Below are 27,478 nucleotides of genomic sequence, written 5' to 3' on the forward strand. Positions count from 1 at the left end.
TTCGGTCGCTATTAAGCGTTTTGGGTCTCAAGTATACGAGTATATTCAAAATGTATGTATTTTGAGAGCGTCATTATTTCGCTCCATACCATTCGAATATCTCGCGTGTACACAATGGCCAAACAAATGATATGGTACTTTTTTAAATCTCGTATGTCTGAAAATAATTGCGCTATAATAGTAAAAGGACCAACAAAAAAAACCTCATCAACAAAATACATACTTATGTATAATATTTTTTATTTATAAAATCACGTTAAGTTGATCTACATATTCATATTCTAAGAAATTATACAACACTAGTATTGTGACCGTTGATATTTCGACAGTCATTTTGAATGGGACTTTTATTTTTAAGTTTCGATAACGTAAGATATTATTTATTATTATTATTACTTATTAAAATTGGAAAAAAATATTGAATGAAATTGACAGTAAATTGCAATCCCTTGTCTTGACTCGATCCGTTCAATTGGATATTTTTTTCATTTTCGTTTCGCCTTCATGTCATCAGTCATTGTGAATAATTCCAGGTTGTTCTTTCAGCTTCTTGCCATGTATCTGGAGAAGTTTAGCACTATGTATGTATAAATATATAGATAAAAATATGTAAAAGCTTCGCTTTTAGATTGAATTCGCTTTAAGATTTCAAACGAGCACATGTATGTAGATCCGGTTTCCGTGACGAGCCAGAATGTTAAATTACAGAAAACGCAAATATCGCAAGGCAAAGATCGAAAATCGAAAGATCTTAAGTCGAAAGATAAATAAAAGGTTGCATGGTAAAGGGTACATACTAAGGTACATACTCACTTCATTTGCGCGAGCAGGATACAACAGGAATAAGAGGAACAGGCTTTTCCTCCCGAATTAATGTGCGCGCGCAGAATACGGGAGGAAAAGCCTGTTCCTCTTGTTCCTGTTGTACCCTGCTCGCGCAAATTAAGTGAGTATGTACATGAGTAAGTACCGTTTACCATGCACCTGTTTTTTTAATCTTTTGACTTAAGATCTTTCGATTTTCGATCTTTGCCTTCTGATATTTGTGTTTTCTGTACTTTAACATTCTGACTCGTCACGTAGACCCATGTAGATCACCTTTCCGTGTCCAGTCAGTGTGACGGGAATTTTTCTTTTTATCTTCACGGGGATATTTGATTATGCGAATGCGATTTTTTTTCGGGGTTTGTTCTGTAGACTTTAGCGTCTAAGCGGGCGTTGTCTGAAAACAGGAAACGGCAGCATTACCACACAAAAGGGAAATAAATGGGTGAACAAACAGAGTTAACGCCACTTCCGGCGGTGAACAATCGGACACAGTTTTCTCAAGAAATGCTCCAAAAGAAAAATAAAGAGGTTGTTTGTGTGTGCGATTTTAAGGATTCTCGTCTGATTTTACGCGAAACGACACAATTGCGTTGAACATTCACGGGACAAATCGCTTTTGTTAACAGTTATACCTTTTTCTTTTAGTGTCGTTCGTCTGGCAGGTGGCCCCCTATCCGGTCACATTGATCTTGATAGTTTACTACTTCTGTATACATACGAGTATATACAGACATATCAGACATGTATTCGTAAAAAATGTATCTATAGGGTTCGGTTTTTCGGTAATAGTTAAAACTCCCCCCTCACATAAATTTAAGTATTGTTTATCTTACGTATTAAATTATTGTGTTTTTCATTGTTTTAATTTAGCTATTTATTTATGTATAATATTACAGCCACTTTTAAAAATATACGGTAAAATAAAGGTTAAATGGTTAACATATGCCCTTACATACATACATACATAGGTTAAGATAATACCTAATTCCTAATACCTAAGGGTGTTAATGGATACCTTTGTGGAAGATGATTTATAATTTTTTGATGTTATTTTTTGTTATATGTATTAGCAGTTTGCTATATAAATAAATAAATAAATAAATAATTCGTAGTACATATGTACATACTGTATTCTGAAAAAAAAAAACAGTTGTAAATCTATGTAAGTTTGTACATATAGTTAAGTTCCAATTTTAAGTTCACTTAAAATTGTTGACTCGTCGGGGTATTGAAAAGTTAGCGAAGTGAAACTAATAATAGCCTTGTAAAAAAAGAAAATCTTTTCCGCAACATGATAAAAGTCATTTTTTCGTTTTCCTTTTTGAGTTTTGTTACTTTTCTTGCCGGAATGCGATGTATCTAAAATTCTATTTCTCTTTTCATTTTTATGATATTGTGATGTTTGTAAATTTTATCACAACATAAATATATATACGTTTATAATAGTTGTGATTTTAAAAAGAACCTTTAAAATTTTCATTACTCTATTTAAAAAATTAACTTACAAATTATTTTTACATACATTTTTTACAACATATATAGAAAAACGTATTTGTCGTTTTTTTCGAATTAAATGCTTCAAATTATATTAAATTTTTAACTTCCAGCTTAGAATAATCGTAAATCTTAGTTAAGTTAATATAATTTGTTTGAATTTCGTAATGTTTTTAATCCATATCTTATCTCAAAATGCCTATTTAGAATATATATCTAGCAAACTACTTTCAATTCAAGATCAAAATCCTTAATTTACGTTCATACTGTAGTTTGAAATTACAGTAGCAGTGTATTTTACGCTTAAAAAAAGTCATATATACATTCATATGTGGCGTTTTCGAATGTTGCCGTTGCGCGGAAAATTTTGCAACGGTTCCGCTATAGCTTTTCCGCGTTCAGAAGTGAAAATGGAGCTTATGATGACGCGAGCTTTTATCTTAGTGCTATTCTTAGCACGTGCGTGGTTCGTGCGCTAAACACACGTGGTAATCTATTAATACTGCATCTGTTGATAAATAGCATTTATGTAGGTGCACTAGGCCACATGGAAACACGTAAAGCACGATTATTCGTATAAATCTAGTAATCAGACTGTGTCTTTTATACGTTCGTAATTAATTTAATTTCGTCCATGTCATACTTTGTCAGCACACACACACACAGTGGCCGCAAAAAAGAGAACCTTTATTCTCCAAGCTTGTAAATGGTATCTTCCAAATTACAAAAAAAAAAAATACCGAGCCTGAAGTGGGTTCGCTCTTTGTGTTTATTTATTATTTAATCATTATTAGAAAATAGAAGTTACATTTTTACGAGCATTTTCTTTTTGAATAGCTTTCAAGCAATACTGTAGATTGATTGTACATAAATAAGTCATCAAACCATTTACTTTTGTTAAAAAGTGTCAATTCTGCTATTAAAAATGTCTATACTCTTCAGGTATAAACACAGATTACACAATCTGCTTTTGGTCATCGACTTTAGATAATATTTAATTAATATTATGTATTAGATGTCTTATGAGCATTTATAATAATTGTAAATGCGTTTTTGAGCTGTTTTTCCTATTATGCTGTACATCAACATTAGAATAATATAATACTATGATTACTAACCAATTTAAATTAAATTGCAAAATAGAAAATGATCAGTAGATCAGTATCTATTAAAATAGATATAAGATGTATTGTGAACATAATTTCGTAATAATAAAAAGCATTTGAAAATCAAAATCAATCCTGCTCTATGCAACGGTTTGTAAGAGGTGATCTCAGGTTTATACCTGTTTTAAGAGGGATAATTTTTAATGACATGATAGTGTGACATAACTCTATATACAATTAATGTAAATAATTTATCACGCCAACCGTAAAAATCTCAATTTCCGAAGCGCTATCCTTCATATGTTACGCCATAAAATATTTTTTGCTCTACCGTGTACGTGTTTGTAGGGAAGTTTGGTAACCTTTAAAATAAATGTATGTTTTTTGGTCAGTTTTTTGTACTGCGCTGACATTTGGCAGATGTGGCGTTGCGTTTCGGGGGTGGGGTTGGGTGAGGGTTTTTGTGGTTGAACTTTTTTACCCTTTGGTTACGCATCGTTGACCCTTTGACCTAAGAGTAGCCGCATTATGTGTCCTGACCGCTGATAAACAACCATTTCCATAACAAAATTAACTGACGTTTCCCTTTACTTTAATCCCGAGCACGAAAAATATACCGTATATGGGCTATCGGGCCAAAAATTCGAGTGCCGAATTATACAGGAACACAAGTTAATTTTTATTACGCTTTAATGAAAGCTACACCTATCGAAAGGGTATGTGTGTGTGTCTGTGTGTGTGTGTGTGTGTGTGTGTGTGTGTGTGTGTGTGTGTGTGTGTGTGAGTTATATAATACATTCGGCAAGTAGAATTATACTTACATTAATTTACCTTTACTTTTACCTTTTACCTTTTTCAACATTTATACGCGTGTAATGAATATTGAATAAGGATTCTTACATTATGTTCATTAATTATACATTGCTGCTTTGCCATAATATAAATTATTCTATGACAATAACATAACGATATCTGTAAATATTCTATTAATACATAAGTAACATTCATATATATTCTGACTATACAAATGTATAGTCAGAATATATATGTATGTACATATATATGTATTTAAAAAGTTTACTTGCTCACATCTTTCTGTTTTGATTGATTTTATTTTTATTTTTAAATGCTTTTTATTATTACGAAATTTTGTTCACAATACTTACTTGTATCTAATTTAATAGCTACTGATCTACTGATCATTTTCTATTTTACAATTTAATTTAATTTGGTTAGTAATCATAGATTATATTATTCTAATGTTAATCTACAGCATAATAGGAAAAATAGCTCAAAAATCTATTTACAATCCTTATAAATGTTCATAATACATCTAATACATAATATTAATTAAAGACTCTCTAAAGTCGATGACCTAAAGCAGATTTTGTTTAGGTAATCTGTTAATATACCTGAAGATATACTTTTGATGATATACTAAGACAACAGCTAAATCTCTTAAATCTTTACTATTTTTAATGTTCTAAACACTTATACATACATTTTTATACATACATAACATTTTCTGTGATTATTATACATACATTGTAATTTTAATAATTGATCTAAATCCACCTAACCTAACCCTGATGAAAAATTATCAATGCCTCCAACTACACAGATGATTTTTCTACAATATGAAAGGCAATTCATAAATTTACTAAACGATAATATGTAGTTATTATTGCTATAATTGTCTACAATTTTACTATTAAATAATTAAAACTATATATAATACATCGATTCGTGAATATTTGTTTTAAATTCTTCAATCAAATAACAGGAAAATGCACAAGAATATTTATATGAGTATATTTATCTTATTATATGTACTGTACAAAATCATATTAATCCCTATTTAAATTTTATATTCAATATATGTAGATTCATTTTATCAATAAAATTAAAGAGCTTTTAGCAAACCTTTAATTGAAATTTAATATGCTGATATTTATCTACATTTTATTTTATGCGTTATTACTCAGTACCACTGTTAAATAATACAACACATAAATCTCAATAAATATGCAAGCGGTAAAAAAACTCAGCATATCAATCAAATGGGACAACGTTGACGTTCCGTTTACGAATTCATATCCGTTTTGGAAGTGCTTTTAGATCGGCTACAGTCAAGTAGCAATTTCAACGTGAAATTTTCACAAAGTCTCTGCCGCGAATTTCCGCATGAAATCGTATTATTCCATACTGCAAAATTTATTATAAATTACTAGACATTCCGTTCTAATAATAATCAGGCCAACATTCTTAACCCTTTATGGGTCAGCCTTACCGTGCTAGAAAGGGTCGGTTTCTCCATAGGACGATATTCTATTACGGCGCGGATTATAAATGGAGACAAGCGGCTAATTAGAGGGAACCTTAATGCCGTTCTTCGTTTAAATGCCACGTGGACTTTCTCTCAGTTGGTAGATCTATGTACATATGTATATACATACATACGTATGATATAATCAGGTGATGTGGCTTGGGGCTCATTAGCCACAACCCTCATAAATAATTATATCCATCAACGGCGTAAAGTGCACGGAATTTAAGAGTTAATGACGTTGTGGCGGTTTTGTAATTGTCGCTAGGGTCATAATCGTCCTTCTATTGTTCACTACTTTGGCCTTAATAATACTTTGATGACGCAAATTCTGTGTCACGTCTAAGTATGTGGTGTCGTTTTGTTTTAAAAAAATGTAGCATCACTAACTACTACTCCAATAATTTGATCCGATAATGTATCCCGGTACTGCTATCTGAAATCCATTAAGAACCTTCTGTGTAGCACAACATTTCAGAGAGTCTGAAATTGGATTAAACGCTTTAAAATGCTTGGAAAACTGGAACGTATGAATGAACTAAAAGCGATATAAGTGTATTTATCTGAAAGCAGATGCTTTTCTCTCGGTATAAACAGACGCTGGAAACATCAGACTAAGTGCATTAAAAAGCAAGGATTTAATGTGTGTTATGATGTACTTAAAAGCTCTCAAATGACTTGGTAGTAAATTTTAAAAATACTCTCTTCTTCATATTGATGAGACGTGCCAGCTTTTAGCTTTGTGGGTCACACTTTCATACAAATAATCATGTTAAGGTTGAGACGTGTGTGGTTTTAAAATTTTAACGATACTCATACATTCAAAAGAAAATGGACATTAAAATTATAGATATTGGTTTTAGGTACATTCCGTAGACTAGAATGTGAAAATCAATGGTGAAAAATAGGGCTTTTCTCTTACTTGGTTTATAGACTTGAATTATTTTACCAAGTATTCCACTTATATGTAAACAAATAAAATTAGGGTGGAGAAAATTTATATTGTACACCAATAGTATAGGAATTATATTTATCTAGTTATACATTTATGTGCATATATTTGTATGTACATTATGTAGGCTTAATGTTTAGCCCTAATCTTGTTAAAAAACGGATCCACTCGCCTCTTAATATTTTAATAACTCAATTATAGAAAAAAATTGGTAAACATCCTTCTACTAATCCTTTTATTGACTAATTATCTTATTTATTTATCGTAATAAAATATTTTAAAATTTATACGTTCGTCAGAAAAAAATAAAACAATTTTTTGCAACTCAACTGTATCCATTGGATCCACAAGGCAATTACTATGGGATTATGCATTTTCAAAGTTCTTCTGCATTTTATTACATTCAATGATAAAAATAATAAATGTAAATGAGAAAAAAAAATTACTATTTCAGATATTTGGGATAAAATTAACGATAATATGTACATATGTATGTACTATATGTAAGATAATATTCTATATCAAAAGATAATTTTATATTCGATCATCACTCGTTCCATTAATCTAATTAAAATCAGTTTTTAGAAGGTTTTTCTCAATTCAACTTGTGCAAATATAATTGAATAGCCATTACGATTTTATATTATTAAAAATCCGATGAGTACGGAATAAAATTTAGCTATTTTAATTATGCAATTTTAACATCAAACGGCAGCATGCGGCCCGTGAGCCACAGGTTGACTATCAAGGCTCTAATATAAGACGTTATTTGAAATGATATAAATAAACTATTTTTATTTTTAATCAAAACAATACCCGTATAATATGGAACAAAGTCAACTTACTCATTTTTTCTTAAGTGCCATTTATTATTTTTAATTAAAATATATTTTATTTAATCAATATAAATCATATTGTGACTTTTATATTAATTTACCATTCATAAAAAGCCATAATAAACAATGAAACATTTAATAATCAGGGCAATATACGCAAGGGTCCAACGGACCCACCGTATCCGTACTGATTATAAAAATAGAAAGAGTTGAAATTGTTGAATTTTGTATATACATGTTTATTGTAGTGGGTGAGAGCTTTGAAATAAACAGGAAATAAATTTTGAATCTATCCACTTGTCTAAAAATATATTACAGATAGTAAATTATTGCCCCAATTTCAAATACGTATCAGTATATTGTGTATACTGCTATATATGTATGTAGGTATATTAAGCTAGTGAAAAATTTCCGACACGTTCAGGTAAAGTAATACAATATTACCTGGATAAACTTCATTTCACACATAAAGACGAAATATGTGTATGTGTGTGTGTGTATGTGTATAACAAATTGTGCGATAAGCGGAACTATTACACATCAATCGACAAAATGGCGTTTACCCTCAGCGAATCCATCAATCTCGTCACGTTTGGCGCAAATGTAGTGCGCGAAAAGGCAAACTCCTCACTTTCGCAAACGCGTTCTTTGGCCTGGTCGGTTGGCGTTATCCTTTCAAGGCTTTGACCCTATTCTATTGAATGTCGATATGGAAAGGTCTGTTCAGATGTTGCCTTTTATCCCTTCGTCTCCGGTCCCTTTAACCGGCCGCCAATGTTGCGAATTTATATGAACAAAAGACGCACTGATGAAATGCGGTGAAGTTTTCGGATGCCGAGCATTCTTTTCTAAGGAATATGTTTAATTACTATGCATGTTAAGCAATTGCTCTTGTTAAAAATGAAATTAATACATTTTCAGACTAAATTTGATATAATTTTACATTAACTACAGGTTTTCGGTTACCGCGCATTATTTTCTAAGGAATATGTTTAATTACTAAGTATGTTAAGCAATTTCTGTTGTTAAAAAATGAAATGAACACATTTTCAGATTTTTATTTTATTTTATTTTACAATAACTACAGGTTTTAATGTGGTTTTTCAATATGAATAAGTTTCATAGTGTATTTAGTTTCCTTTTTAGAGATGTGCAATAAATCTAAAATCATCATAAATTTAAGCTGAATTCGTACTACGTAAGGTCTATTCATACCATCTAGCACTGCAGGAAAACCGAATTCGGGTGTAGTTGCAATCAATTTTCTGTAGACGGCCGGGCGAGCGAGAGGGGATGGAAGCCGTTTGCAACAATAGCGACAATAACCTAGGGTGTAGTTCATGTATTAATTTTCTTTCTAAAACCACACGTGTAAATATCAACGGGCACAACACTAGTTAAGTATAGTTTCATCATTACGTTCATTTACTTGACGTTTTAGAAAATTTTGAACGTTTTTAGCATAACTTCATTGTAATACATCCGACTCTTTATAAATCTATATGCCAACTAGTTAGTATTATTAAAATACTATATAATAATCATATATTATAATATTTGATTTATTCAATGATATAATTGTAATTATTATTTTATTTATTATTATTTCATAGAATATGAACACTCGCTTTTGAATATTCCTCCAAAGCGAAGAGTGCACTTATATATTCAATACAATCAATATACATAAGCATTTTATACAATGCGAATTAATACAAACATTCACAGTGACATCTAAGGAGAAATTTTCGCTGAATTTTTTGATCAAATTGGCGAACCGAACCAAAAAGACGCTGAATAACTTGAGATTAGCAAAAGCGATAGTAAATGACATGCAAATTTTATAGTTCCAATGAAAATCAGAAAAATTGGCAAACTCTGATAGGAAACAATCGATCTGGAGTCACAAACCGAGGTCTGGCCAGCTGCTCTAGTGAAACTTGAACCCGTGACTACCTTGCTCTAAGGCATAATATCCTTACCACTAGTCCACGCCGTTGGTTATTTTGATATACATATGTATATGGGTTTGGTGCATCCGCTCTAAAATCGCCAGATTAACAGAACGGCAGCTTTAAACGTAATTCTCATTTTCTCGAATGATAGATTGCACATCAGATGACGAGTAACCTTTCGATGTGCACAGATGCAATTATTAAAATTGAGTTGGATCTTTCTGGTGAGTTTAATAAGGCAAGATTCGGAACTTATCGAATCTTCCCTTATTAAACTCGCCTGAAAGATCCAACTCAATTTTAATAATTACCATTTTAATAATTGCATCTGTGCACATCGAAAGGTTACCCGTCATCTGATGTGCAATCTGTCATTCGAGAAGACGAGAATTGCATTTAAAGCAGCCGTCCGTTAATCTGTCATTCAATTTGTCTGGCGATTTTAGAGCGGGTGCACCGCATCTACATATATTATCTCAGATTTATAAGGATTCTATAGGCTATATTTTTTCGTGTTGCGGTTATCTAGGTAAATATGTTGTAGTTTCATAAAACGTTGTATGTAAGTATGTATGTATGTATGGATGTTCAGAACAATCCATTTCCGGAATTTTTCTCGGAAAATTCACACGTAAACAGTTAAGTTTGCGAACGACAATGAAAAATTAAACCGTCTGTTCTATGTAATATATAAACGAGCGGTGCATACAAAAAGGCGAGCGGTTGCACTTGGGTGCACTCGGTGCATCAAATTTCGCTCTTCTTTCTCTTCTCCCTCTGCACCGGACATCAATCTTGCCGAGTTGCAGACGCTTCCTTGCAGAATAGCTTCTCTGTTTGTTTCATCCAGATATTAATTAACTTCACAACCGAAACGGATATCAGCACAGCTGCCTGACAGCGAAACAATCGAATTTCGCTGAATCGCCACAACTCCAGAGCCACATTGTTAAACAGACGTTTATTTTATTATGCATAGCTTGCACATTTCCTATTCTAGTATTCATTATTCAATGTTGGATTATATGGCACGATGATAAATGTACTTCTATAAGAACCAATGTGTATGCTTACATAGAAATCGCTCTCTACAAAGAAACGAAATATTGCAAATTTGTCATGAAAAGTCACTGAAATCGATATGTAACGTAGTGCATACATATGTAGTTATTGAAATATCGCGGTTTTGATATTCGTTCAGTATAATTGGAAGCTTTCATATATGTATTTTCTTATATACATATAATATTTACTTTAATGTATGCTTAGACATTATTTAACCGGGATAGTTGCACCTACATACATACATATGTATAGTTGGATCAATTCTTGAATTCTAGCATAATTTCGAAGATTTAAAATATTAAATTAATCTGAATACCACCGAGAGGTTTCCAGGTTCTATTCCATGGGTTGATCTCGATTGAAAATAATTTGCTCCGAGTATTATCTGGAGTGCTGTTCGCCAGACTTGGGTATTTGTGTTGATCGTTTCCATCAGAATTTGCCAATTTATCTGATTATTGGCAAACTGTTAAAACGGTTCCCCATAAAATTGGCAAAAACTATCCAACCCACTATGACACCACTATTTGAATACGATTTTTAAATTTATTTATGTACATATGTACCATAGATTTCGCTCAGGGGCAACCTGATAACGGCATCTTGGGAAAATATTAAATTTTGTCCATCGGCTATTTCGCCTTTCCCAAGTATATATAATATTACATATATAAAATATCGTATCCTCTTTTATTGTTTTCGTCGTCTTCTTTATATCTTTTCAGCTTTATTTCGACTTTTCATAATCGATTAATCAATGTTTAATCAAACAAAAGTCTTTTTTGAATTATGTATTTGCCTTATTTTATCTTTGTATTGTTCTTTCCAAATCGTACTTACATTAAGTAACATTAATTTGCTTTTAATCAAGGTATATATTTTTAAATTTGTTACGTATTTATGCGTTTATTCGGGTTTTGAAAGTTTGACTGTATCGAATATGTATAATATTTGTAATTTTAAGATAAATGAACGTGCATATATTTATGAAATTTATTTTTATTTTTTCAGGAACTCATAACTACATTGTACATCGGTTTTCTGGGACTAATATTCGCATCATTCCTGGTATACTTGGCTGAGAAGGACGTTGCTGAAAGTCAATTCTCCAACTTTGCCCAGGCTCTCTGGTGGGGAGTGGTGAGTTTTCAATATTCCAAAATTAACACAATCCAAAATTAATTAATAAGGAAGTAAATTCACAAAAGAATATTTCATTTCTTATTGGATTATTGCGCTGTATACCCAATCTGCTCTGTATCAATATCCGCGTAATACGAACAAATAAGAATCGGAAAAGTTTTTCGTGTTTTCTTGCTTTCTCCGGAAGGATGTTTCAAACGTGTACGGATTGCAAATATGTTCCCTCACGTGTATATATGTATGTTAGAGTATATTTTTTGAATTAAATGCTTTTTTTTCAAAAAAAATTATATCCAGTGTTTTTCAAAGAACATTTTATGGGTGCATAATATAATAGCATACCTACACACGTGCGTACTGTATTATCGAATATGTATGGCCGCGAGCAGGTGCGGCACTCCTTTATAAATTGTAATTAAAATGGAACTTTTCCCTGGAGTTTTCATCGTTTTATTTGTGGCACGGGGTGTATATTACATTGTGTGTGTGTGTGTAGATACTCTCTTAACGACGACGTTTCGGTTTTACGACGCTCTCTATATGGGTATCGATGATGGTCTTTGTAAGGTCTATGCCGGGTCACAATGAAGACCCCGTGTTGGGGGAAAATTGACCGGAAATGACGTGAAAATTCGCGTATATAATGGAAAAGCGCGCACTCATCCGAGATGATAAGCTGCGCTCAGGTGTAATGTATATGTATGTATATATACATATAATGCGGTAACAAATAATGGCATTTCCGGTTTTTACGATTGCGGTTTTTCAGTTGACTTTGTTGGAATAAATTTCGCCCGTTTGTGGTTGTTAAATTTTGACTTTTATCACTGAACTTTGTTTTGGTGCAGTAAATGTATGTACGTATCTTCGTTTGTATTGTATCATCGAAAATTTGGTCAATCTTCCGAAAGATACTGCATATATTCGGATATTGTATTATATGTGTTTGTATGTATGCACCTAAATAAAATAGTGTATACATTTACATACATAGTACCAATCTTTAAGGTTTCCAAGTTACGAGCGCTCTTTTATCAGAAGCAATTTATTAAAAGTAGTCTCGAGGTTCGTTTCTCATTATGTGATTGAATTACTGACGTCTTGCATCCAGGAATACATTTTAGTATTATCGACAATATCTCTGTTTATAGTTTTTGTTATAATTTGTTACAAGTATGTATATGTTTATTGTAGTAAGATAAATTCTGCATAGATCTAAAAGCTACATATATATGTATGTATGTACATAGAAAAAATATTTGAAAGTATCCAGTTTTTTATATCTTGATTAAACTAGTATGTCAAAAATGTATTCTGACATCTAGTACGTCTTGTTATATCTAGTATACATATGTAAATATGTTTATATAAATCTAAAATCTAAAGCTCGTATGGAAATACGAATTATCGGAATTATTTTCAAAATAAGAATTATGATCGGTTATATTTTTTTAGATATTCAATTTAATTTTTTTAATTCTTCGAATTTAAAAATAACAAAAAAAAAGATTATACTGGAATTTCCTCGTGAAGAGCACACAAATTTGAAGGGTCGAAAAAAATATTAAAAGAAATAGACAAGATCAAACAGCCACTTCCCATTGAAAAATTTTTTTTGTATTACTAAATATTATATAATATTAATTTACTAAGACTTATAGATATGAAATTTTCATTCGAGATACCGTAACTTTTCGGAGAAAAACATGCAGAAACTTCGATTCTCTTGACTAAAAATAAATCTTCCAGTGAAGATAAAAAGATTTAAAATATATTTTTGTATGAAATTCATCACACCAACATACGTATATTGCATATAAAAAATTTCAACCCAATTCGTTGACTGACTTAGGAGATAATAGATTCCAAAAACTTGACCTCTAAAAAAGAAGACCTCTAAGGGTACTACTTCAACTAAAAATTTTGAAAAAAAAAAAAAAAAATCATAAACATTCTATGTATGTATGTTAGTTTCAGTATGGTAAGATTAACGGTATTTGATTTTTTTCCAAAATACACAAACATAACCAAATACATTTTTTCTAAATTAATAAAACGTATCAATTATATTAATGATCGATTCTGAATTCAAATCAGTCAAAATCTCGAGTTTGATTTTTTGTATAATCACAAAGCGTCATCTTTTGTTACTACGTACATATGTACATATGTATGTAAATAAACTAAAAAGCTGACCTTCAAAAAGGTCACTTCTAAATAATGTAATTTAAAGTCTAGATTTACATTAATTTTTAACCAATATATAATTCTTATTCAGTACATCAGTTACATCAATTTTCATTTTCAGACGAATCTTACTCAAAACGTCATAAAGCTTTTTCTTACAATAAAAACAATAAACTTTTAATATTAGTTGTTTATTCATATAACTTTAAATTTCAAAAAAAAGAGTAAGTTTGTTTCGTTTGTTTAAATCAGTTTTTTTTCTTTCAAAGTGAGACTGTTTATTCACGCGATCCTTCTGAAGCACCGAAGAAAATACGCGGATAGATGGAGCAAGCTGCATTCTATGTAATTGTCTCGATACTACTACTCCAGAGGGCTAGTTGAGGGGGTTGTAAATTCTCCCCGGTGGATAAAGATAACACTGTTGTACTTTGCATGTCGGAATACTTGCCGAGTTCGGTACGTGTCTCGTAAATCTTCGCACGTGTCAAGCCTTTTTTCCACTGCCTCGGAAAACACGTGTACGCCACCTCGGCTACGTGTTCCGCTAAACTTTTCCTCGGAAGGAAATTTCTTAAACGAAACGTATTTATACTCGGGAAAAAATTTTTTTTTTGACCACACGTGTGACCTTTCGATAGTGCGCGCTCGTGCTTTTGACCTTTCGTACGAAGCGCTCGCTAATGCTCGCCCCGTGTTATATCGTCGTCGACCGAATTTCGATTAATCACATCCGGAAGGACCGACAGCCGGAACCGGATCGGTGTTTTTGAAGTTGTTGATTCTGTCGAGGGTCAGACGATTCCGCCAGAGAGGATGGGGACTCGGTCAGAGTGGAACACTCGAACAAAGTTCCGGTTCGTTATGGTTCAAACTTTCGACAGTTTGAACCATAACGAACCGTCAATCGTAACCGTCAAAGTCAAAAATCGTCAATAAAAAATATAACTTTTTAAATATCATTTGATTGATATTTTTATAAAAAAAAACATTTCTCCGTACGGGTGAAAGTGAAAATCCAAATGTGGAAAGCTTCTTTTATTATATATATTTATTTTATTTTATTTTTATATACATACATCATGACAGGAATTACTCCAATGCGACTTTTATTTTTATTTTCTACATATACATACCAGGAAGGCCTTATAAGTAACCCCAAATGCGCCTTCCTGGCTAATTACAAACAATGCAGCATTTTTATCATACAAGTAGCTGAATTACGAGACACTGAAAAACTCGCAAATTAACGAGACATCTATGAATTGTGCATAAATTTGATTGTACATTAACCATACTCAAATAGTGGTGACATAGTAGGTGGGAAGGATTTTAGCCAATTTTAATCGGGAACCGTTTCAACAATGAAATCAGAAAAATTGGCAAACTCTGATAGGAAACGATCGACCTGGAGTCACAAATATCCAAGTGTGACCAGAAGCACTACAGATACTACAGATACTATATACTAGCAGTATGGCCCAGTGGTTGTGATTATGTTTAGCACCGAGATGTTACAGGGTTCGATCCCGTGTTAATCTTTAATACTGCTGGTCAGACTTGGATATTTGTGACTCCAAGTCGATCGTTTTCTATTAGAGTTTGCCAATGTATCTGATTTCATTGTAGAAATGGTTCCGCCATCAAATTGGCAAACCTCCACAAATAGTCTAAATCCATAGATGTATCTTAATTAATTGTTAATCTCGTGTTCTTCAGCCTCTCGAAATACTGCGATATATGTAATTAAAATGCTGCAATGTCTGTAATTAACTGTCTAGAAAGGTGCATTGGGGTTTATCTGTTAGGCCTTCCCGGTATACATACATATATCTATGTAAAATAAAATATGCTTAGACAAATTTTTGTACATAATAAATAACAACTTTTAAAATATAATAGTAAATATGTAGAATACAAATAAAGACATCAACCATTGATTTCGAAAAAAATGGTCACGGGTTGGAGTCTCACTAGAGTCCCGCTGTTGGCCAGACCTTGGTTTGTGACTTCAGGTTGATCGTTTCTTATCGGAGTTTGCCAATTTTTCTGATTTTCACTGGAACGGCAAAAATTTCTACATAGATATCATTGTGGATGTTTCTATGAATTCGCATTGTATAAAAATTATTTTGTATATTGATCGATTCCATTGTATCTGTGTAAGTGCACTCGTCGCTTTGGAGTGATCTTCATGTTTCACGAAATAAAATAAAATAAATCTATTTTTTTATCGAAGTTTTTCCACACGGGACGAAATTTAGTTAATAATCGGCATGACACTTTGTGGAAATTTAGAGAGATAAAAAATATCCCGATATTCGCTTTATATAAAATTTAGTTTATATTATCGTGCTTGTTAAGTTATTCATATTTTTAAACGTTTGCATTTGCTGTTGGAAAAAATTAATATACCTTTCAATAAGTACATAGTTAGCTGTCTGTGATTGTTTGGTTCTACGTAAATAAGCAAGTCTAGTCTTTAAAGTATACTTATTCAACTTTCACGTTTTCTGTGCACTTCACTTTAAGTAATTGCAGTGGCTTATACCCAATATAAAGAGTTAAAAAGATAGCCCATCTACGTCAACTTAAGCTTCAGAGTTGAATGAATTTTTTTATATGATTTTCTTAGCGAGCAGTACTCTAATCCACTAAATCCTCGTATTGTACTGAAAGTGTACAACAAACGTAAGCGAAATTCTTTTGTCAAATAAATATAACATTATATTACATCTTAAGTTCTGAAAAAGTTGAGCTTATCGCACGGAACAGCTGCTCTCAAATTATATTCGTATTTATAACATAATTCGTTTTTTTTTTTCGTACAACTTCATACATACGTACATACGTACATATGTCTCTTCATTAGGGAACATATTAAGTGGCTACAAATCTGAAACTATCCCCTTCGCAACAATAAAACTTTTGACAAGAGCAAGAATGACAGGTTGTGCTAAACATACTATATTAAACTATTCAAATGTATAGGATGTTGAAATAAATTAATAAGTATTATCAATTTATAAAAAATATCTTTGTTTGCCACTAGAGAGGTCTTAGGATCAAATCCCGACCGGAATAGAATTTTTTTTTCAATGATTACAAATAAATCTATTACTGCTTGATCTGGGTTGCCTTTTAAATTCAAATCTACCGTATTCTGTTTAGTTTGTCAATTTGTTTCAATTATGTAATTGTTGTGACGGGTCAAATAAAATCGGCATCCCCTTCCTTTCTCGCAAATTCAGTATTCAAGATTATTTGATTTTTGCAAGCAATACACATGCTTGCGGCTTGTTATTAATATGTGTATACCTGCATTGTATGTATGTCGTGTTTGTATAATATTTAGCTATAATGTCGATTTAGATTGACATGTCATGGCATTTTGGGTAGCACAGCGTGCAAATCAACTGTTTTTTAATAAGAAAATATTATATGTGCCGATATATAATATATAAATATATAGAGGTGACGCGTACATACATATATGATTAAAACAAAGAGAAACAAAGTAAGTAATATTAGTTTTGTTCCAGATAACATTGTGCACAGTGGGCTATGGCGACATGGTGCCCGTCACATGGCAGGGGAAGGTCATCGCCTCTTTCTGCGCTCTGCTCGGCATCTCCTTCTTTGCCCTTCCAGCGGTAAGTAAACCATCCCCTTGAAAATAATCAACCCCTATTTGTGTGTGTGTCTCGAGGACTCGTTCAATGGCCGTGAAGAGCCACCGGGAAATCCCCCATCCCCGACGCTGCAAAGCCCCGTGATCTCGAATCCGCATTCGATCGTTTCATTTGCATCAGTTCCGGCACGTGCTTAGTTGGGTCGTAAATAACGGAAGAATTTAATTAATACTTTTTTTTTTCAAAGTGTTTCATTGAGATTACCAGTGTTTTAAACCACGTAACGAGTCTCCTTACAACCAGATCATACATCCAATTTGCATTTGAAAAAATAGTGAAAAGTTGTATATATATTATGAGAAATGCACTAAAAATCTTGCTGGTTGTACCAACAATCCCGAGAATTGATGTTTATTTTTATTATTTTGAAACAGTTATTTTTTTTTTATATGAAATAAAATCTTCCATTACTTATGGCTCTCTCTCTCTTTTACCTTGAATAATACGGTCTGATGATATATGCGGTGGTGCACGCTAGTAAGTATTCGCATCGCGTGCAAAATCTCCGCTGTTTTTTTTTGCCAGTATTATTCGGTTGGGAAAAACTCGTCCGGCGAATTTTCAACGGAAATTATTTTAACACGTCCCTTTTCGCCCGGTCGCGCATCTTCATTCTATCAGCGTCCAATTTGCGGGAAACCGAGCTGAAACCGAGGAGCTGACGTGATTTGAATCTGATTTGAATGTGGCCTCTCTGTCCGTGAAAAATGTGTCCGTCCGCGAAGAGTCGGGAAGAAAACGGGTTGTGACGATAGCGTTTTATGAGCGGTTAGCACGTGATGGGGGTTCGGTTAACTTGTCATTTCTGTTATACGAAAATATATATATATTAAAAAAACAGTAGTCGAAATCGAAAACATTCTTCTGTGTATATTTGATACGCAGCATTATTGATTATATTATATGTATGTATATATTATTAAATATTTAATTGAAAAATAGTCTTGGTGTGAAGTGTCTGTTTTGAATCTGTATTTTATTATGAATGCTATTTTTGAGAAATGAGCCATCATTATATTTGAAAGTGGCGGAAGTCCAATTTTCAGTTCCAAAAACACTATTTCTGTTTGACTTAATTCACAAATTGTTATCAATTCTTATAATTCGATATGTCCAGAATCTTGTAAAAACAGAATAAACGTATTACAGGCGAACAGTATGTTTAAATATTGTTAAACGCAAAATATTATATTGCATTTTTTGCGAGATATTTCTCGAAATTAAGATAAATGGACTTATGTACATACATATGCGACTTTCAATGATAACGGCTCAAATATTCTCGAAATAAGTACACGTTTAATGCTTGAAAGCTACTCGAGGCAAATAATTAATAATAAATTTTAAATAATAAATTTCATTTCATGTAGATGCCGAATGGCTGTAGATGATCATGGTGATGATTTATTTTTAAAGTCATTAAATCAAGTTAAATAAAATTAGTATAAATACAAATAAAATTAGTTTAATAAAATTAGTATAAATATAAATAAAATTAGTATAATTAGTATTAAATAATATTTAATTTTCATTATGGATTTTGATAGTATATGTATATTATATGTGTATATTTAGTGTGTGAATTTTACGCTTTTCAAAATTCTCGATGTTAATATGTACATATGTATACGTTAGGCAAAGTTGTGATAAATTTTGAGAAATATGGACTTCTAAAACGGTTTTGTTCTAATTTCAGGGTATTCTCGGTTCAGGTTTTGCCCTGAAAGTGCAACAGCAGCAGAGGCAGAAGCATATGATCAGACGGCGACAGCCTGCAGCAACTTTAATACAATCACTTTGGCGATGTTATGCAGCTGATGAGCATTCAATGAGTGTGGCCACGTGGAAAATGCACCAAGTGCCACTTCCCAGTCCACCCTCGTCGTGAGTTCTCCCCCCAAAATCACAATTTAACCATCAATTTAATCAAATATCTATATCTAATACAAAAAATGATACTAATGATTTTCGGTATGAATTTTTAAGAAAGGACATCCTTATTAATTAATTAAAAATTTAACCGACTTACAAATTTGCCCCCGAATCAAATGCTTCAGACACAGTTGTACACATATGAGTGTACATATTGTACGTACATTTAAAATTATATCCACCGGTGAATAAAGAGCGCTGTATAAAAGGGTCATTAAAAATGTGAAAACGAGCATCGCTCTGCTTACTTGGTGAATTTTGCGCTCTGCGTTGAAAGCCTTTCTCTTTCTTTTTTTTCAACATAGCTTTTTATTTCGGTAAGGGAGCCTTTTAAAATTTTACCAAGAATATAATCCTCCTCATTACCGATAAGAACATTCGATCTTTTGGCAACTTCCCAAACGCTCATTCTAAAGGGGAATTCAAAGGCTTTAGCCGAGATTTCCGCAAACTCGGATGGAGTTGTTATCTCGATCTGAAATTTTTTCTTCATTTCGAATTTAATTATTGCTATTTCGCGACGCAAATACGATAGAAGAGGTATCAAATTCGTATCTTTGTACAGTAAAATGACTCATATTTTTATAATTGTGTCTATCGGTATGCACTCTCGTTATACATACGTAGGTCTTTGTTGGATGTTGTTAAGTAATTTAATATTACTTGGAGCGTTTTTGTACGGTTTGATGGCTCTAATTTATGATCGAGCCATATGAGGTATTTGTAATGGATTTTATGGGATATTATGCATATGTGTGGATTGTAAATATTGAAGCATTTTTTCTGTGAACTACTGTTGCGATAAATTTCATATTTCGAAAGCATTCTAGCGGAATGTTCGGATAAAGCCGATATCGCGAATGCAGTTTAATTTTATGAAAATGCATTATTATTTTATAAATAGCACGTTGCTTGTACATATGTGGTAAAGGAGTGAAAATTCTAATGGAATATGTATGCATTTTTTTTAACTTGATATATTACATATATGATACTTCCTTCATTATTTTGCTATTGAATGGTATTTTCCATACTAATGTTTATTGTCCATACTTATCCATGCTTATTTTCATTGAAATTTCATAATTATTTGATTTAGTTTAAACAGTGTTTTCCAATGTCTAATTATTAATACTAATTATTATTCCATCAAAAATGTTTGTGTAATCAATTTAATTAAATTTCTAAAAGCTAATTTCGTATTGTCAACGGCATCTTTAAACAGCAGTCGTTTTATTTTTTGTATAATCGATTGCTATTCCCATTTTACATGTTTAGATAACAATTTTTTGGCGTTTTTATAATAGCCTACTTGTCCCCAAACGTCCTCCACTCTACCACCACCTCTAATACCCCACTTACTGCCTTTGGGGTGAGCAAAGCCTCATAGATTGTTCTAGCGCTGACTTTTGGAAACTTTGCGTTAAAGCCTCTTAACTAATTTTAAAATCAATCAAAATTTAATCAACAAGGATTAGTTTAGGATTATGCCAGCTCAAATTAACGCAAGCAGCAAATTAGTGACGTGTCTAATACGATTAAATCCGAACAAAGACCTACGCAACTGAGTGCATCAAATTTGGCAATGCAGACGAGGGATGTTTGTCCGGTCTGATGTGTTTGTGTGTTGTTCTTTCGGTGTGATGTAGTCGCGCCGTGCTGTCTTCCAGCTTCAAGCACAATGCATCTTTCGTCTCGAGACTTCCTACAATCAGAAGACACAAGAGCAGCTCGATGCACTCGCCAGCACTGCACTCGAAGGGGGCCCAGAGGGGACCGAGGCCATGCCATGACATGAACGCCAGCGCTGAGAACCTAGGTAAACCGAACACGCATCAAACACCCCTCATTGCCACTCTCACATGACCCCTCCGATTACATTTGATGTGTTCAAAACCATCTTGAGATTAATATATGTGATGTGCTATACAAAAAAATCACTTTTGACCCAATCTCTTTAAAAAAGTTTTGCCTTGATTAATTGCATATGTTTGAAGCGCGGCAGAATAACGGGCGAATTTGAATCCAATATACAGTATGAATCAGTAATTTATATTTAAATATAATACTATTCATATAAATTGTTGATTAATAGAATTGTTTAAATTGTAAAAATTTTAAACTTTTTAATTTCTGTAAATCAAACGTTTTTTATGGAGTTCATTAATGTAGAGATTTTCGTGCAGACAAGTCTCTTGAAATTTACCTGTCGTAGCAGATCAAAACTATATAAGGTTCACTACTTAGTTGTGTTCGTTATAGTATTTCAAGAATTCGATATATTTGATATATAACAATCGACAAGATATTTATGTATATTTTAACATTGCGGTTCATGTAATGAGTTTACCACATAAAATGCTTTACGAGTCCTGGCAATGGATCGGTTTGATTTTTACTTTTTCTTATGAAACTATTTGAAAGTCAGGGTCTATTATTATTATATTTTTAATTATATAGTGTTTGAAGTAAAATTTAAAAAAATCAATTAGTGCCTTTAATGGCAGATAAATTCTTAATCAGTTTGGTTACTATCATGGAATGTGTTTGTTGAAATTTGCATATGTAAATATAATTTAAATATTAAAATTGAACTGTATACTATTTTAATTTAAGTGGACTTAAAAGTAATTAAACAAATAAATAAATAAAAATAGATCGAATCGCCTAAATTTCTGCCGCACTTTGTGTGAAAAATTTTGTATGTTCTTGGATTTTGATTTTCGTATACATATAATATTATATGTATGATATAAATACACGATCGTTATTAATACTCACAATGGTTTTGAAAAATGATTTACACTCACTATATATTACAAACGGCTAGTTTCGAGTAATCGATTTTGAATTTTGGCCGAATTTTCTCGCGTGGCGCATTTGGCGCAGTTAAAATTTAAACCGTAAGATTGTAGTAATTACAGAAAAAGCAGCGTTTCTCCAATTTAGTGGGACAGGCTCTGGACCGAGTTCTAATTGAACACCAACGATCCGGACAGTGACTTCGGGTCGTACTTACATTCCGGTGATAATAATTCTACCGCATAACGCCGAAAGGAAATTCGGCGAAAATTATGACTCGGTCGTCCGAACTAGCTTGAATCTGTCGTATACACATCTTCTGCTGAAAATTTTTAAAAATTACTAATATTTATATTATCCTTTATCTACTCACGTCTCTAATAATATTATATACCATTTAATTAACCAAAAGAATTTGAATAGCAAAAATCTCTACTAACAAATCTTTCTTTCAGTGACATCATGTACCAATTAAATACTGTCCCTACTCCCATCACTTACTTCAGTTATGACAGTACATCTGTGCAAATTACCTATATATAAAAGAGAACGTATTATTTGATTTATGTTATATGTGGTTTTTTACATTTATATCTGTGTATATTCTTAATTTTGATTTGATTGTTTTCGTCCTTTTTTAAAATTTTCATTTAATTAAAAATTAATATACATTTTTTATATATACGATGAATATGCATACTTACACATACTATTTTGAAATTAACGAACATTACTATCACTTTCAAAACAAATTTCAACTATCACATTTCTAAGGGTCGATTTCGTTTTATTTTTAACGCTCTGCCACTCTACTTGCCTCACGATATATAATTTAAATATAATAAATACATACATATGTTATATTTAACGGAAAATTTCACCGAGATACACACTCTCTTTCTCTCTCTCTCTCTCTCTCTCTCTCGCTCACTCTCTCTTTCTCGTTTCATATTCATTCGAAATCGATAGACGTATGTACGTTTTTCACATGATTAAACATTTATACAGTTTACTGCCTCGGTGGTGTGAGCTTTGAGGAATTCAAAATCATATTTATGTAGGTACTTGTCGTTAAACTTTCATGAAAAATCGTAAATTGTCATAATCGCAAGTCACACTGTTTGGTAATTTTTTCGAACGAATATATGCATTTTATTATGAACGTATGTATTATTAACCGAACGTAATTATTGCACACAATTTTAAATTGGCGTGTTTACCATACACTTTCCTTTAAATTAAACTAACTAAAAAATAGCATATTTACTTCTCTTAAGAGTATATAATATTTGAAGTTTATTTCTGAACTGAATTTATAAACACCTTTGCTTATTTTTTTGTATTAGAATTGAAATTTTACATAATAAGTAGTTCGTCATGTCTAGTTTTTACACGATCTTATGAATTTAGTTTTTTCTCATAATTAATTTAATTAGATTTCAATTGATTTTTATTTTGGAAAATACTCTTGAATAGTATTCGAAAATGTTAAGATTTGAGGTAACTTTGTAAATTGAAAATACGACGTATGATAATACTTTTGTGAGCACCTTTTCAGCATGAACGCTCACTTGATGCAACCGACTATCATGTATATATATACATATGCATTTTATTTGATTTTGGAGTATCAGTTGAAAATTTATATGAGCATTATATTAGTTTTTTTTTTATATTGACATAATCATTTTGTTAAAGTTTAATTTATTTTAATACCTACACCACTAGCTTTTTTTATTTAAGTTCTACAATATATATTTAATAACTATAACATGGTGATGTCGAGGTGATACCTGATACTATGAGGCCTCGGTGTTGGAACATACATATTTTTTAATTTTTATTGATTGGTAGTTAGACAACTTTTCCATGCACTTGAAATATTTTTTGTACATGAATGAGGTTTGGCTTAGAAACGCGCAGAATTATTTTTGAATTTTTTCATTCGTTTGAAAAGTGTTTTAATATTATTAATATTAAAATAAGATGAATTGAAAATTCTGCGCGTTTTCGCTTTGAATAACCGCTTTTGGAACCGGCCATCACGCAGGCGTTGCAGAATGACAACTACGACAATAATAATAATAAAATTAAACCAATTTATCTGTTGTGTACGTTGTTAAGGATTTATTAAAACGAGGGGGTCGGAACATGATGATCCATTTATTGCGCAACTGAAGTTTTAGCCCTCGAAAGTTTACTCGGACGGAGGTTATAAGAGGTGGAGCCAGTTGGACCTTTTGAACACAGTTTTGCTTTTATAAGGGGTCATATTTTATTATTTTCAGAAATTTTTCAAAGAACTTCATAACAAAAGTCATCAGAAACACCGACGTAAAAATAATTGACCAACAAATGACATTCAAACACGGATACACCGTTTTGTTCCTATAGTGGATTTTTTTGTATCAATTAAATCGTGAAATTCATATGGAAATTAAAGTTTCTTTTTTTATTACATGAATTATTATCATAAAAAATTGTACCACGTAAATCAGTTATTTGAAATGTGAATAAGTCACTTTGATTAAAAAATCATTTTGTATTTCATTGTAAAATCGATCAGGAGTTTTTTGTAGCATTCTTGATGTTTTATCAATGACAGAAGGTTATATGTATGTATGTAGATTAATAATACATGCTACTTTTTAGGATAAATTATACGAAATAATATTTAATTTATTTTACTTTCATAACAACCTATGCCATAAATCATTAGTCAAATATTGTGAAATATTTAAAAAGTCTTCTAAATCTTCGCTTTTTATGTAGCGTGAAACAAATTGGAACTAAACATTTTGATTTTTAAATGCTTGTTATTATTACTTAATTATGTTCACAATACAACTTACATATATCTATTTTAATAGCTACTGATCTACTGATCATTTTTTTTTACAATTTTAATTTAATTTTTTTAGTAATCATAGTATTATATTATTCTAATGTTAATATATAGCATAATAGGAAAAATAGCTCAAAAACCTACTTATAAATGCTCATAATACATCTAATACATAATATAAATTAAAGACTCTCTAAAGTCGATGACCTAAAGCAGATTGTGTTTAGGTAATCTGTGTTTATACCTGAAGGGTATAGACATTTTGTTTTAATCACCGAGACTCTTCACAAGAGTGTTAGTATGGTTATTAGTGATTCTGTCATAGAATCTACTGATTAGTTTGTTAGAAATGTCTGTATCAAACGGAATATTATACATTTATGGCATACACTGGTTGTTAGAAAAGGAACTAAACATGAGTTTTGAGTCAATTTAAAAATCATTTTTTTTATTTCAATTTTGTTGTTTTGATTTAGTAAGAATTCCTTTGAAATTTTTCTTCAAAATCATAAATTGACACTTCTCATATTCAGCAAAGGTCCTGCTGGGTCTAATGAATCACGTCCACGTGTCGCTAAAAGGTTTTGGGCACCGTAACTGATGTGCCTCCCCCTAATGTGTACTGGTCGGGTTCAACGTGGAATCTTTTGTTTGGGCTCGGGTTGCACTATGAATGGATCGGTCCTCCCCGGTCAAATTTGGCATACATATACTAGAGTTGTTTGGTTTATGTTTGGTGACCGATTCGTGGCTTGCTTTGGCGTGTGTGCGCTCTTTCCGCGCGTTTTGCTCGCCAGCAGCCGGGGGTACGCCACGCGCGCTCAACGCCAGCCATAGCGAGGACTCGGTGGCCGAGACCGCACTCTGTAAGAAAAACTCAGACGGTAAGCGAACATTGTTCAATCCCCAACACCACCACCACCCACCCACCCACCCACCACCACCTACCAGTCTTAGGAATATTCCAAAATTGTCCACGGCACTTCTGTGTTTTCACCAATCCCCTCCCCCCACCCACAGTCTCCTCCCACTCGCGCTCCCTGCACGAAAGCCATCGTTTGCCAAGTGGGCGATATATACACACGCAATGGGTCGTTTCTGAATTTGAATTGTATGATCGTGTAAATTTTGTGTGAATACTATGGGGCGCGTGTTGTCAATGTTGTCGTTTTTCGATTCTATTTGAACGAAGAATGCATTGGAAATATCTATAGGTATGTATATATATAAGCATACCTAAGTAGTTAGAACGCGCCGTGCGAAATTCAACAAGTTCAACTTGGGTTCGAAATAGAACAAACTCTCATTTGTTAGTCTGCGCTTTTTTTTCTTCTTAAATATGAAATTTAGAATAATGTTTCATTTAAATTCATTATAAATGTAAATATTTTCTGTCCGAGTACAAATATTTCCGGTCAATCCTTATTCTGAAAATGTATATAAAGATGACATAAGTTCTGATAAAGGCTTATAAATTATCATACATTCATAATTCAGGGTGAACGGGTTACTTGTCAATTGTGCATCGCTAACAAGATAACCACTCGCTTGAAAATTGGTTCTACAGGAAAGTTGGTCTCAAGAAAGCTGCTCGCAAAATTGGTCGCAAATACTTTTTTTTTTACGAGATTTTTTTTATTATCGACTAGACATATGAACTTCGCACGTTGATACGGACATACGAGTTATTTACGTCATTGTAGAATCGAAAATTATATTTCTAGTCGATGATAATAAAAATCTGGTAAAAAAAAAGTAATTGCGACTAATTTTGCGAGCAGTTTTCTTGCGACCAACTTTCCTGTGCGACGGAAGATTCGCGCGAGCGATTTTCATGCGGGCGGTTATCCTGTTCACATTTGACAAGAAATCACCGAACCATAATTCAGATAGGTATACTCGTATATGTATGTATGTATGTATGTACATATAAAATACCAATTGATGTTTTAGTTTTAATAAGGGTACCATTTATCGGCCCGGTAAATAAAAAGAATGCCCCTCTCTAAAATAGCTCGCATGACAGATTCGGTTTTCGTCTGGCAAATCAAACGTCAAATGGGTAGTCAGTAACAAAAATAAAATTTGACAAATATAAATACCGACCCTGACAACCTAATCTTAAATTAATAGGGCCAACCCTAACTTAACCTAACCTAACCGAACCCTTAAATAAATAAGTGTTGGCTGCTAAGATATTACGATTACCCAGTTATGATTTCACTGAACTAGTTATGATTTCACTGAAACGTCAAATTTTATTTTTGTTACTGATAACCCGTTTAACGTATGATTTGCCGAGCGAACGCTGATTC

At 32.3% G+C, this 27,478-nt stretch overlaps 1 protein-coding gene across 11 annotated transcripts in view; it reads left to right on the forward strand.

Moving 5' to 3' along the window:
* The window catches only part of LOC143918344 (potassium voltage-gated channel subfamily KQT member 1-like), a 275,499-nt gene that overhangs the window by 196,497 nt on the left and 51,524 nt on the right, over positions 1-27,478 (forward strand). For 7 of the 11 annotated variants that reach the window (XM_077440193.1, XM_077440195.1, XM_077440196.1 and 4 more), the window contains 4 exons: positions 11,574-11,702; positions 17,435-17,545; positions 19,281-19,468; positions 21,166-21,335. In XM_077440193.1, coding sequence (XP_077296319.1) covers positions 11,574-11,702; positions 17,435-17,545; positions 19,281-19,468; positions 21,166-21,335 — 598 coding nt within the window. The remainder of the gene's footprint in view (positions 1-11,573; positions 11,703-17,434; positions 17,546-19,280; positions 19,469-21,165; positions 21,336-27,478) is intronic. The other 4 variants (XM_077440197.1, XM_077440194.1, XM_077440202.1 and 1 more) reach the window with 1 other exon arrangement.

This window comes from Arctopsyche grandis, chromosome 10 (genome assembly GCF_051622035.1).
Source record: "Arctopsyche grandis isolate Sample6627 chromosome 10, ASM5162203v2, whole genome shotgun sequence".
NCBI classification, from domain to species: domain Eukaryota; kingdom Metazoa; phylum Arthropoda; class Insecta; order Trichoptera; family Hydropsychidae; genus Arctopsyche; species Arctopsyche grandis.